The 15,217-nt window shown below is 31.9% G+C and overlaps 1 protein-coding gene across 1 annotated transcript in view; it reads left to right on the forward strand.

Moving 5' to 3' along the window:
• The first annotated feature begins 250 nt into the window (after positions 1-250).
• The window catches only part of LOC126978795 (LIM/homeobox protein Lhx9-like), a 41,867-nt gene continuing 26,900 nt past the window's right edge, over positions 251-15,217 (forward strand). The window contains exons 1-3 of the mRNA XM_050827871.1: positions 251-373; positions 12,057-12,289; positions 13,259-13,393. Coding sequence (XP_050683828.1) covers positions 12,207-12,289; positions 13,259-13,393 — 218 coding nt within the window. The 5' untranslated portion in view covers positions 251-373; positions 12,057-12,206. The remainder of the gene's footprint in view (positions 374-12,056; positions 12,290-13,258; positions 13,394-15,217) is intronic.

Consider the following 15,217-nt stretch of genomic DNA (forward strand, 5'->3'; position numbering starts at 1 on the left):
TGTTACACATTTGCAGACCAGATTGAAGCACTGTCGTCCTTATTCTACATTTTAAACACAGTATTCTATAGAAGCTTCTAGCTTTGAAAACTATTTTATCTCTATCAGTGCTTCTAGATTGTCCTAAGATAGAGAGAGATAAACGTTAGTGCGCAGGGTAACGCTGTTGGCGGGGTGTGCTATGATTGGTTTGCTCAGAGAATGAGGCGTGGTTGCTTCGCAGCATCGTTTTGCCTCCTCAGATGTCCGGCGGGCCTAAGCAGTGCCGTGTTCAAATTTCGAACAGTTGAATGCGTATTGTAACTGTTTAAGAGAATTTTAGTGCCAAGCGAGCTACGTCGCGACGTTGCCACTTCGCGCTTCGAATTCGGAGGTAAATGAATTACGATATTATAAAACTACGTTGCTGGTAAAGGTAGAGTGTAGAACGTAGTAGTACGGTGTGTTTGTGCGTAATGCTTCTGCATTCATGTCAGTCATAGCGTAAACAAAACATAAAGTTTTGTGTTTATTATTTTAAACATGTGTATATTTTTAAGCATGTATACCCACTGAGATAGGATTAATATTGAAATAATTTTAGATTAGTGTATACCACGAGTATAGTATATATTGGATGAGGTTACATTTCTGTTAACTGTAAACTCTTGTGACTTTAATCATCATTGTTGACGTTAATGAAATTAATGCCTTGCCGATTGTGATGAAACTTTGCCAACTTTTTGCCTGTAGATATGTACTTGCATGCAAGTAATAGGCATCGTTAAAGTCAAAGTCAAACTTACATAAATAAACACTTACCTATGATTATATGAAAATCAGCTATAGTATTGGAGCAAAACGCTAAATAAATAACTTACACACAAATATTTTTGACTTTGGAAGCTAGTTTTGTAGGTGGTCCCATAGCGATGGGGAATGTATATTGGGTTTCCTTCATCTTTGGTAGGTAATTACTCGATTTGAAAGAGGCAAAGGTAGAACTTGGCAATAACTCTTCAGAATATGTAAAACAAAAAACAAGGTTTTTATTGTTACTGTATTTTTTTAACAAATGAAAAAACATTTCCTATAACTGAGGGATATAATTTCTCCACAGATTATTTGCGAATAGTACCTAAGTGGGTTTGATCCGTAGATTTAATATATTTGTGGCTTTTATAGAATGTTCTGTTAAAAGGGTTTAATTCTCCATTTCCTATTTCCGGCATGAGATAAAATTAACTTTTTTTTTACTTATTTTAGGTTTATTATATATCTAATATATAAAATTCTCGTGTCATGGTGTTAATCTTTGAACTCCTCCGAAACGGCTTGACCGATTCTCGTGAAATTTTGAGTGTATTTTATATTGTTTGATTATGAGTCAGCATTAAAAAATACATACAACTTCAAATTTTCATCCATCCATTATATTTTGACAACTTTTCGTCTTTAATGTCTATTCATATTTCAAAAATAGCTATATTATAATATATATTATATATCAAAATCAACATAGCTCGACACGATACGAATCAATAAATATTAAAATAATTTTACTTTGTACATTGCTGATTGACTAAATCAGCAGGTATTTTCTATTCATGTATTGCTAGGAATTTCATACATATTACAATATTTCATACATTGCCTGTACACCCCAGGTATTCTAAACAATTTGTAATGTTTCTAACTTCCTATATAACCCTCACTTCTAGGATTAATACACTAATAAAATTAAAAAAAAATTATGAGTACCTAATGCGGGACTGGAACCCACGACCTCCGGCGCGCGTTACGTGTCGGTGCTCTAACCAATTGAGCTAACCGTTCGAGTGACGTATCACTATAAAATATTGTATGCTTTGTTCAACTCTCACAACCTGAGAGGCTTCATCTACAGGATACGTTTTTTATATTTTCTGATGAATCTTTATCCTACTCTTCTGGAGAACATATCTTATTTATCTGACATTCTAATTCTTGCTTCACATTGCTAAATAGAAAGTATATAACGGTGCGTTATATAAAAAAAATATTGTGGGTAGGTACATATTTTAATAACGTAATATGTTTCAACTTTCTAATATTTTTCAATCTTTCAGTAGGTATGTCAAAACTTACACTATCCCGTGTCTTTAATGACGTTCTATACATATATATATATATATATATATATATATGAAAATATATATAAAGAAATTCTTCTGCATTCCTACTGCCCAAATATTGAAAACAGCGGAGGTCTTTAAAAATATAATTGTAATAAGTCAAACATATTTAAATAAAATAAAAACTTCATCTGCAGTCCCCCTGAAAAAGAGATCTGGAAAGGGTCGGGTTAACTAAAATAAAAATGTAACTTTTTACGCAAACATCTAATGTAGAACCGTTACAATTACACGCGTTTTAATCCTTTAAAAGTATTTTATTTAAATGTGTAACACTCGCGATAATCAAAGAAAATACTTTGAGAACATGTCTCAAATGTCTAAAAGCAGAGTAGAGATATATGATGAAAGAATTATTTCAAATATAAAATAGCAGAAACACAGAATGCTTAAAGTATCTATCCGAACCGAAACCCTATGTTAACTACAATAAAATGTCATTTAACTGAATTCATATCTGTGAACATAAGAATGTTGCCCGCTTTAAGCCAAAAACAATGAGGTAATACTTAAAACAGTTGAGAATATCATTTTAACTATGCTAGATGAAACGAATCCAACGTACCCGTCTGATTTTAATTGGAATATCTCTGCTCGACCGGAATTTAATTTTTTAAAAAAAAATTCGAATAAGCTTAAGATAAAGTTAGGGTGTAAAAGAAGTTGCAACGAATACAAAGATAAGTTTAAGTAATTCGTTTCACCGTAGCCATTGAACAGAAAAATAAAAGAACCTATTTTTGAAAAAATAAATAAATCGACATAAGCTAATTCTCAAAACAAAGAAGCTCAAAATAACAACGTTATTATTTTCTACATTTTGTAGTTATATGTTAAGAAGGTTCCAACCAGGATATAAAAATTACAAATTTTCTTACTTTAGGATCTATGTATATTTAATGTATTTATATAAACTAGTTTTAATGATTATTTAACTTAGTGCTTGATTTAAATGTTTTTTTTTCTAATTTTCTGTTTAAAAATAAATTAACCAAGGCAGGTAAAAATATTCTTTTATTCTTTTATTTAAATATTGTGTGTGTGACTGTGTTGCACCATCGTATTCCTTGGTATAGTGAAAGTTATAGTTAAAAAATTAAATATGAAGTCAATAGCGAATATTTATTTGAAAATTTTGACAGGTCGCTATTTAGCTATTTAATATTAACAATAGATTTAACCGGAGAAAATTGGTCGGTCACGATTAACAGTTAAAGTTATAACGTCACCTTAAAATTGTCAAATGGTGCAAAGTCATTATTATTTTTATTAACATGTTTGTTATTGCTATAGTTAGTTGTTGCAACCCAACCTTAATGACTAATGAGACAATTAGAGTAACTGAGTTTTTTTATATTACTACTAGCTGACCCAGCAAACATTGTATTACCATATAAAGTAATCAATAAAAAAATCCAATGCCTTCTCGCAACCCTATTGCGGATCTGGGGATGTAACAGAATAATATAAAAATCGCGATAGAAAAATAGGTGTTTATCGTAGACGGATGAAAATTGATTTTGTATGTATTTTTTAAAGTTGTGTCATAAAAAATAAAAAAATAAATAATTTGTCTAACAATTAAAAAAAAATTGAGATGGGCTACCCTTAACATTTAGGGGGATGAAAAATAGATGTTGTCCGAATTTCAGACCTACCCAATATGTACACAAAATTTCATGAGAATCGGTTCGGAAAAGCCGTTTCGGAGGAGTTTAACTACAAACACCGCGACACGAGAATTTTATATATTAGATTAGAATATTTATTGCCAGAGTGCATAAATAAACGTATTTTGCATGCAATTCTGATGCTTACCTTTTAAGTTCATCAGTTCAATGATTTCATTGTAGTTGTATAATCATTAAAAAAATGTTGCCTATAGTCGTTTACTTATCTTGATTCAGAAAAATCATTGTCAGTTGCAAGATACGTAAAAAATGGAACCAATCCAGATATTATTAATTTATAAATTACTAGCTGACCCAGCAAACGTTGTACTGCCGATATTAAAATCGCGATACAAAGCTAACTGTTGATCGTAGATGGGTGAAAATTTGAAGTTGTATGTATTTTTTAATGCTGACTCATAATCAAACAAATTTAAAAAAATATGTTAAATAATTAAAAAAACAAATTTGGCGTGGACGACCCTTAACTGTTAGGGGGATGAAAAATACATGTTGTCTGATTCTCAGACCTACCCAATATGCACTTCAAATTTCATGAGAATCGGTCAAGCCGTTTCGAAGGAGTTTAACTAACACCGCGACATGAGAATTTTATATATTAGATATATTAAAAGAATGTACTAAGATATTGAGAACCGTCTCTTTATTTTGTGGTACATTGAAAGTTTTAACTGGGGTATGTAATAATAAATAAAATAAAATGATATAATATTGACATTTTTTATACAAATTTTCTTACCTCCTACTAGGCATATGCTGTTCTATGGGTGCAGGACAATATTTTATTACGATATAAATACTTAAAAATACATAAATACATATCATTCATCATAATATTATAAAGGTTTGCACCTACTGGAATCTCTAGCACAGTGTGCAGGGTCTTTAACCACTAGGCTATACGGATTGTCTACATGTAACAGAGAGTATTCATATTTTCAACATCACATTCCTAAGCGGCAGTAATAAGACAAAGATAAAGATATTTAGTTGATATCTATAAATACTAATTATCTCTACGATTCTGTAATCGATACAATTTCCCTAACGCTATTTAATATAATCTCTTTCGGGACTAGTCACACAGCCAACGAGACAGCTACCAAACTATTAACTATTTTCTTTTGTAAGAAATTTCAACAATATTTTTTATGGAAGAAGAGGAAAAATGGGTGTACTTAAGAGGCACCGCAGCCTATAGTCTCTTTTAACACCAGAAATCCCATAAAACAAAAATTGTAGCTATTAGTACTTGTGGGGCAATGATTGAACCGCGGGCACTCTGGTAAAAGTTAACGGTTCTCTCTATTGTGCCACCGAAGCTTTTTTTATATGACAAATGTAGATCTCCTGTGGGTGAAATAAAAATATATAATTATATAAGACATAGTGTTGATCGCTGTGTGTTAACATTGGCGGAGCGCTCCACTAATTTGTCGCATCGACAAGACCTATTAAAGATAAAACTCACTAAGGGATGCTATCATGGCAGTCAGAAGCACTCGTCGAGAAATCCCAGCGGTCGTTCTGTATATTACTACGAATAACGCCAGTAATCGTCCGTCGTGCTCGTATACTTGCTAGAGCCCATCTACAAAACTATCGGAACTAAACACTCGCTTCTTGCCGCTCGCTTTCGGGATTTTCTACTTACTGACCCTACTCGCTTCCCGTTCATTGTTGGAAGCGATACAAGCGCCTTAAAGGTGAAACGTACTTATGTTTTTTTTTAAGGTACGCAGCTTAGAGTTTAATAATATGTGAGCTGATGTAAATTCGGCAGTAGTAGAGCACACTTGGCAAAATATTCTTAAAAAACATACAAACACAAACATACATACTATATACTTTCAAAGAGTATTTTTCAATGTGTGGGTCGCAAACCCCACAGGGTCTTGAAACCTTACTTGGGGGGTCCGGATAAAAAGAAAAAGGTAGGTAATGCAGGCTACAAAAAAACATAAGTTTTGTGAGAAAAATGCTCTTGTTTAATGTTCAATAAATTGTCAATGGTACTATTTTTGAAATGTTTTAAATTATTAAATATTTTTGAAATTCAAACCGTTTTCTAATTAAAGTCTATTTCTCTTTTATTTTGGATGTCCACCATTGAAGAGAATGTCAGCTCACACGGCTATGAAGTGGCGAATGGTACTAATGTAGAGCTTGTTTTCTTTTCATCAAAAACACGTCGCCACTTTTTGCATAAAATCATTGTGGAAGTCTCCTAAAATTTGATTTTAAATTTTTTATCTGACTGACAAGGAAGTCGCCAGACTATTTCAAACTGTAATGGAGTCGCCAAATAATAAAAAGATTGAAAAACGCTTACTTTGAAGCAATGTAACATGGAATTTAAAAAAATCTCTACAACACTGAAGTTGGTGCCAAGATAAACATAAAAATTGCTACATTAAATACTTGTTGTATCAGGTAATAGCCAGCATAATTGTAGGTTATTAAATAGTTTAAATGCACAAACGTCTTTCAAACGACATTTTTCCACACACATGGATGAAAAAAATATATGATAAACAACCTCGCAGTGAAAAAGGTAGTATAAGTTTAAGGAAAATGGTCTTTACAGCAATAGCGAGGAATACAGCTTATATCAAAAATAGCTCTATAATAAATATACTGTTATTCGAATTTATAACCTAATTTATTATGAATATAATAAAATCAAAAATTGAGAAGAAGGTCTTACAATTTTTACTTTTACATACGAATTTCTATGAATAAGGCATAAAACCTCTGTCAAAATTGATATTACGAGAAATTAATAATTTTTCATCGACATACCTATAACTTACTCCAAAAATAACACAATGTGAATAACTTACAACAATAATTACCGCACTAGTTGCTGTAACAGTAAACTGCGGATAATGAGAAGATAAGCGATGTAATAATGTGCAAGTGAGATGAAAAGAAAAACCGCTGGTACGTGCTTAATTAAAAAATATATAATAGAAAATAGCTTTAATTCGTAGTATTTACCTCGCCTTGGCAAAGTTTCTACTTGAATACTGTTGAATTTTCTAGATTCATTTCAAGAACCTCAGGAATTACAAATTCATTCTCTTTTTTATTCTTTATATAATCATATTCAAAACTACCATAGGATCGTGGTGACTGAAATAAAATATATAATATAAGTATAAATATAGATCACCTTACTTTATGTAAATATTATTCTATTTAATTATAACTTTCAAAGTTTCTATTTCTATATAATCTATATTTAATCATATTAAAGAGTAATTGTTGAATTTCTTGCTAAATATTGTTCAAAAGTAAAACTACTTCAAAAAAAGCATTTGAATTGGAACAATCTTCATTTAACGTTTAAAAAAATATATTTTTTGCGGGACTTTGAATTCAGAACCTTCTCTTTTTTTAAGTCTTTTGAAATTGCGATCATTGCTTTCGAGTTTTTTAACTTTGAGTAGGTACTTCAAAGAATAACAAACAAATTGAAAATGATACTCAATATTATTACTCGTGATATTGATTTATCTATTTCTTGTAACAAAAATATTTATTCCGACAAATGTGATTAAAAATAGTACAAAAGAATGAATGGATGTGTTTACGTCTCATATTTCTTGGAATATATGCTTTCTTATCACTAATAGCTTTGATAATAATCAACAACATTCCTTTATTGAGAATGAGTTTCACTCATTTTTTCAGGTCTCGGTTTCGAATTGCGGTAGGTGTAAACATCTGTATGATGAGTATGGATATTTGTTTTTGAGTTATGGATGTTTATTATAAATATACTTAAGCACATGCTATGCCTAGTTTGAGACAAGGTACTTTGTGTAAAACTGTGTCAAAATTATAAAACAAAATTTCTGCCAATAACGAAAAGCAACAAATTAAATAATAAATAAATAGTTTTTGGCTCTTTGTATTAAATTTCACACATTACAAGAATATATTTAAAATTTTGATGGCTCAATTGATTAAAAGCGTGTGGCCACGTCAACAGATGCTCTAGCCTGCCATTAGATGTTTCACGTCAATAAGTATTTAGTGGAGTTGGACTCTGACTCGCGTTACCTGAAACTTGTGTGAATCTAGGTTAGAAGTCCTGGTTAGGCAACTACTGAGCCAAACCATTCATAATTAACGCAAAATTTTAAACTTAAGCCTGACAGGTAGAATTAACTTCGTACAAACCTATTTTCATTATGAAAAAGTAATAATTAATACCTATCAAAATCCTAAAACCCACTTAATAATAATAGTAGTCCTCACTGATTGTAATTCTGCCCTAAAAACCGTACGATTTAAAAGATGACATTGATAACATTGACATGTGCTGATAGCTGGATGTACATAAATATAGCACGAATAAATTCTTCCCAAGAATCTGCAATAGAAGATGAAAATAGTACCCTTCACAATGGGTGAGTTTTCTTGGCAACAAATGCTTAGTCTCGTATTTCGAAGGGTGTGGCTTGGTTGGGGAGTCTGGTAGCCTGCTTAGGGGTGTACCGATTCAACCCTCTCACGTCCGAGTCAAACGCATTGCAGTTGCAAATTGCGTACTCCAATATTTTATACTTGTCTCTCCAACTATGACACGTAAAATTGAAGGAACGATGGAATTTCAAAAGATTATATAACTTTTCATGTATGCTACTACTATTCAACCAATGGACTGTTGTATATAGTAATTGGAGCGGACTGGTAGGTTATCTTATAATGAGGTCTAGTATTCATATGTTTAACAAATAGAAATGTGTTATAAAACTTGTGTTAATAAACGCGTGAATTGTTTTGTGTTTAAATAGTTTTTTGGTATTATTAATCAAAATTAGCCTGGCCTGATTAGGTTACATAGAGTTGATAAAATCTTTCAAGGTTAAGATTAATTAGGTAATTAAAACAAAACAATTATGATCAGTGTGGTATTTGAAAATTTATAAGTTTTTCAAATTCTTCATTATTCAAAATATTATATCTCTTATTGAAAGTCAAAAACTACCACCAATTCGATAAAATATGCATCAGCGCCCGTTCTATTTAGAAGAAGAACGGGCTCATGAAACTCAACGGGCTTTTTTTTCATCAAAATATGGTTGCAAAGTGTAATTTCGTACATATTAGGTAATTATTTGATAGCCTGAGGGCGGTCGCTCCATTGCCAATCTATGGTATTACTATGATGGTAATAGTAGCTTTTACCACATAAATGTTTTTTAACAATTCTTTTGAATGTTGTAATACATTTGTTTTCAACATTTTCTGGGACCATAGGTTACAATAACTTAAACATATTCAACAAAACGTACTGCCAACCTAAATGTACTTAGTACAAAACGACATGTCCTTGCTCTCGTGTGCGTAATTACTTGACATCTGCTGATCCGTACGCTTCTATGCTATCCTCTTCAATTACTGGGAATATATTTTACAGCAGTATTCGAGGATCTTAATTCATTCACCAGTAAATAAATTTTATATAGAAAGTGTTTCAAGAGCAAGCAATTGTTCCCTGTAAATATTAATATTCCTACCGATACTGAATCTTCCTAGAATAGCATTTGAACTTCTCAGAATCTCAATGCTTCTTAATGGAATCGAAATTGAAAGTTACTTTAAACTAACTCAATAGATATTATATTTATATGTATATAATTATTTGATTTGCTTTTGAAATATGAACAAAAGAATTGTAACCGTTATGAGTTAAGGGCACTTAAATTTAAACCTTAGCTCTTAAAATTCCGATATCAGAATAACAACCATCGTAAAACTATTTACAGTCAGCGCTTAATAAACGCAAATGGTTGATAACGCATTTTAGGACCGTATGTTTCGATTAGATAAAAGTTGGAAATTTTAGTAACAAAATGTTATTATAGTTTTGATGTTTCCTATATTTAATGCTACGGATAGTTATTCCCATAAAGTAACAAAATATCCGTGATAAATCTCGTAATATTTTTTTTATGAAAATAAGGGACGAGACGAGCGCAAATGGACGTCCATTTGCTCGTCACCTTGAGACATAAGATGTTAAGTCTCATTTGCCCAGTAATTTCACTAGCTACGGCGCCCTTCAGACTGAAACACAGTAATGCTTACACATTACTGCTTCACGGTAGAAATAGACGCCGTTTTGGTACCTATAATCTAGCCGGCATCCTGTGCAAAGGAGCCTCCCACTGGTAAAATAGGTATAAAAGCAGTTTATAAGATGATTATAGAATATCATTTTATATTAAGATATGATGTAATCTTCTAAGGAGCATTAGAAAGCAGTTTCTCGTACATTTGTAGTTTTATCAAACATACTTATTATATTTAAATAAAAATACTGTGCAGCTACCGTTTTAAAGATAAACCACTGATTATATCTCGACGTATATTATACAATTAAGTAGAAGGCTTCACGCTCTATAGACTGAAAGGTTGGGATTAGTGCGCACTATCCTTCAATTATCATACATGATATCTGTAATTAATTGTGAAAGAGAAGAATTGTATTAATTATTAATTTAAGTATTTTTGCTTTTAATTTAAAAATTCTACCGCCGACTTTTATTAAAATGACAGCAATATATGGATGGCAATTCTTATATTGTAAACTAGCTGACCCAGCACACGTTGTATTGCCGATATTAAAATCGCGATACAAAACTGTTGATCGTAGATGGGTGAAAATTTTAAGTTGTATGTATTTTTTAATGCTGACTCATAATCAAACAAATTTAAAAAAATGTCAAATAACTTAAAAAAAAATTTGGCGTGAAAACCACCCTTAACATTTAGGGGGATGAAAAATAGATGTTGTCCGATTCTCAGACCTACCCAATATGCTCAACTCAAAATTTCATGAGAATCGGTCAAGCCGTTTCGAAGGAGTTTAACTACAAACACCGCGACATGAGAATTTTATATATTAGATGATAGTTAGATATATAGACACAAAATAATCCGTACTTATATTATAAATATGAATGTAAATTTGTTTTGTTAATGAGTTTTGATGAAATTTAGTAAGTACAGATTTTAGCATGAATAAGAGGTTTGGAGAGGTTCAAATAGGGGGTGAAAATTCGTCATTATCAATGATGACACCATGAAACTTTGTATGTAGGCACTTGATAAAAAATTAATTAATAAACAAAATAAAAACGTAGTTTATAAGAATATATTAACCACAGCTGCCAGATTGAATGTGTTTTATTGCAAAGTAAAAAATATAAAGTGCTGAACAAAGGTATCAACTATTCTAAGCGGACAAAGTCCCGGGTTAAAGCTAGTCATTTTTAAATTTATCTACATGATAAAAACTCCTGTCTACATTGAACGAATCTGAAACTACTTTAACTTTCAATATGCTTTAGCTGTATTTTCAATAAAGTTGAATGAACAATTTGATTAAACGGAGCAATTTCCGAAATAATATTATCTTAATAGTAGCTTTCCAGGGAACGCTAAATGTTCATTTATAGCTCTGCAGTTCGAAATTGTTTACGCGTTTCATCTGGCTGATTGAACATTTACTTCGCGTAATTCTTGCAAGAAATATTAATTGTTCTATTGTTGTTTGAAACGTTTCCGCTCCACGAAAGAGTCATAAAACATTTTTCAATTCTAACACGTTCTTGTGGTATTTACAAATTATACGCGTCATTTACACTAGGCATTTTTCTTACATACGGATTTTATGCAGCTAATTTACTGTCAAACTTAGTTTTAAATATTATCAAAAAGCTATATTGGCATCTTAACTATTTCATTCCAGACAGATATATTATGAATACAATAAGGGAAGCGTAGTAAATACTTACCAAGTCCATCTACGAGAGAATACTTTTATTTTTAAACCTATATACAATAAACTCTGCCTCAGGTTGAAGTACTTAAAATAAAACTAAAACTCCAGCGACCATTGTCTCTTCCAATAAAACCCCGGCAGTCGCAGCGAATCCTTTAGAAGGTCCATTGTATACGAATGCTGATCTGTGCCCAACCATGGAGAATAAAATGATATGCAAAGAATAAAATGCAAATAAGTAGCGTTTGTATGCAGAGCTTCTATTTTACAATTCCAATGACTATACCTTGATTGAAAGTTGGTTTGTGATATAATTAAGGTTTCTCTTATATCTATTTATATTGTAATAAAATATAATTTGGATTATAGCTACCAATAAAATAATAAAAAATATATCACCGTCTCCAACAGGTTTCCTTGAGGAATCCAGCTCTAAATCTATAGAGCAAAAACACCATGTCTGTGACAAAGAAATGCGAAGAGGGTGTGCCGCAAGGTGATTTGAGCCTTGTTATTTGAGGTATAGAGACGAAGTTCGAAGTTGAAACAGGAGCCGAAACAATGTTGAAGGAACGAGAGAGCTCGGAGGGGTCACCGACAACTCCAGACGAGTGCGCGGGGTGCGGTGGAAAGATACAGGACAGGTGAGCTTGCAAATTTTAATCCTAACGCTTAGGTCACACGGTGGAACTCAGAAATGATACCGTCTATAATAGTTTGGGATGCTTTTAGGGTGTCACATTGTCACCGGAATACGAAAACGTGGTTTTAGACCGTTGCAGAAACTAACAATAGATCCGATATTTTACGGGATTACTTTATTATATATATTAGAGTATACAAATTTATAAGCTGCGGATACATAAGCACACTCAACCCTGAATGAATTCTAAACACTTGAAATTACCATGAAATATTGCACGTGGACTATATCTCCTATCCGCAGTTCTCTCAGTTCGCTATTAAAAAGGAGGGTTCATTGGGAGTGAAATTTTACGATTGCATATTATATTGTAAGATCGTACTGAAACTTATTATAATCTTAATATAATAAAACTTTGAAAATTTTGTAATATTACGAAATTGTCTTGCTTTTTTTTTTTCAATATAATTTAATTTCAAATTTATAGTGTACATAGTAAGGTAGGTACCGCTTATGGAAGTCCTTTGTTGTTCCAAAAGAGAATGTCTGTGATCACTTGATCCATTAAAGGGTTTGGGGGCAATAAAACACCACATAAAGCGATGACGAAGGAACACATTAGGTGGAATAGACTTAGAATATAATAGCGTATAGACGACCTCACAGTCCAATAATTTAAAATACTAAGGAGCTTAAACTAAGAGTAGTAGCAGTCACAATAGATTCGCTTAACTTTTCTTTCCTGCTGTTTCTCCGTAAAAAAAAATATTTCTCTCTCAAGCTTTATTTGTCTATAGGCTACTAAATTGTAAGTCAATGATTCCACCTAAATTCTATATAATTCTCTCCCGGGCTTTCCTATACATGTAATGTTAATTTTTCGTGTCCCTCTTTCGATTCACCTAGTTTAAAATCTCGAAAGTGCTTAAGAAGTTACTTCTTCTATTTTCTGTAACTGTTTTCTATGCAGGTACTACCTTCTGGCTGTTGATAGACAATGGCACGCCGCTTGCCTTCGATGCTGTGAGTGTCGCTTGACACTCGACTCTGAAGTAACATGCTTCTCTCGTGACGGCAACATTTACTGCAAGGAGGATTATTACAGGTGTGTACAACATATTAGTCTTAAAGTTCAATAAATTAATACAATGCATAACCATAGAACAGTACTACAGTTCCATCTTTCTATGTTTATGTGATTCCAAATTCACCTATAAAAAGGCTTATAACAGCTTAATACGTCTACTGTTTGTTATGGTCTGAAATTTATATCATTAATGTTCATCATGTTTTAACTTTATCGCGAGAAAGCAAACACTCAAATGATTCAATCATATTATGTAATTAATATGAAAATTTCACAGTAACTTTAATTGATAAAGTTATTATAATTGCTGATGCGAACGATCTGAAATCTCGACCTCTGCGAATCGTATCTCCCTGTCAATTACAACAATTTTATTTTTTTATTTGCATTCGCCTGTGTCAACGATTTTCAGAGACCTCCCACTCTTTTCTACAACCGACTTATGTGAATTGTTATGATGAAAATTATATTTGACGATGATGACTGTACTTATAAAGTTATACAGGTAAATTTTTATCTATACTTATATTAGATTCAGTTTTATATTTATATGCAGTTTTACTATATTTATGCCTACTTTTTCTACGACGAACATTTAGGATAAGTAAAGAAGAATAGAAACAAATCTGCATTCGTACTGTTTCCTTGTCCATATGATATGGAGTCTTCATATGCGCGAAGGGTTTCACCAAAGGATTTTACGAATCTTGTGATTTATCAGATATTTCCAGAGAGCCAACGCAGTCAGAATCTTTCAGCACCAGGTAGGGCGAAAGTTTGTTAATTCTTTGATTGGAAAAAAAAAAGAAAAAAGAGTGAATTTAAATGAAAAAAGTGAGTGTACGTTTCAATGTAATAATAATAGCTCATATATTATATTGATATCGCTTAGATTGCTTTTACGTGTTTATCTGAGCAGGAATCAGACAATGGTCACAATATCATTGGTTTAATGCAAGATAATTTCTTATCCTTTATCTAAGTTATTATAAATTAATATCTATACACACACTAACACTGGATGAGCTGTTCTTCACATGAAACCCAAAAGCTCAAAATTAACACAAAATCATTAATTAATGACATAATTTTTCAAATCATTGATATAGAATCATTCTCGGAACATAATACTATGAACTTATTGGTTGTGTCGTTCCACTTCCAAGGCATGTAACGCTGAATCTGCAATTACACGACTGTCGCGGTGACCCAGATACTGTGTCTTCTATATTGTTAAAAATGAATTATGTGATATATAAATTTATTATAATTATTATAAGTGAATCATATGTGTAAGTACAAGTGAATTATAATTTAATATAAACAATAGCATGGCGCCACTAGTATTGTGGCTACTTCTGGTGCAGTTAGATCTGACACAAAAACTGAATAGTTATAATTTATATAATTCTCAGATACCAAGAAGAACTGCAAAGTTTGGTCCTTAAAGACCAAATAAAAAAAATCTTGAGGATAAACTTAAAATTATTCAGGAGTATTGATAACCATTTCTAACCATTTATTATATTGATAGCCATTGAGTATGCAAGTGATGAAGATGAGGTAGTGAAAGAAACATAATAGATTTCTCACAAAAGCCAAAGGAAGAGGAAATTAAACATCTCACTATCCCCACTGTCATAACAACATTCAAAGCCCAAGCTCCAACGAACCAGGTGGAGAAGCGCCCTAATTGTAAAAAAGTACCCGTACATCCATCGATAACACTTATCTTATATCGAACGTTAACAGATTATTCTCTGTCTGTTAATAATGAACCAGTTGAACACATTCCTCTTATCATGGAAGTAAAGGGCCTCAAGTAAATATTAAAAAGCAACT

The sequence above is a fragment of the Leptidea sinapis genome, chromosome Z (assembly GCF_905404315.1).
Source record: "Leptidea sinapis chromosome Z, ilLepSina1.1, whole genome shotgun sequence".
Taxonomy (NCBI): domain Eukaryota; kingdom Metazoa; phylum Arthropoda; class Insecta; order Lepidoptera; family Pieridae; genus Leptidea; species Leptidea sinapis.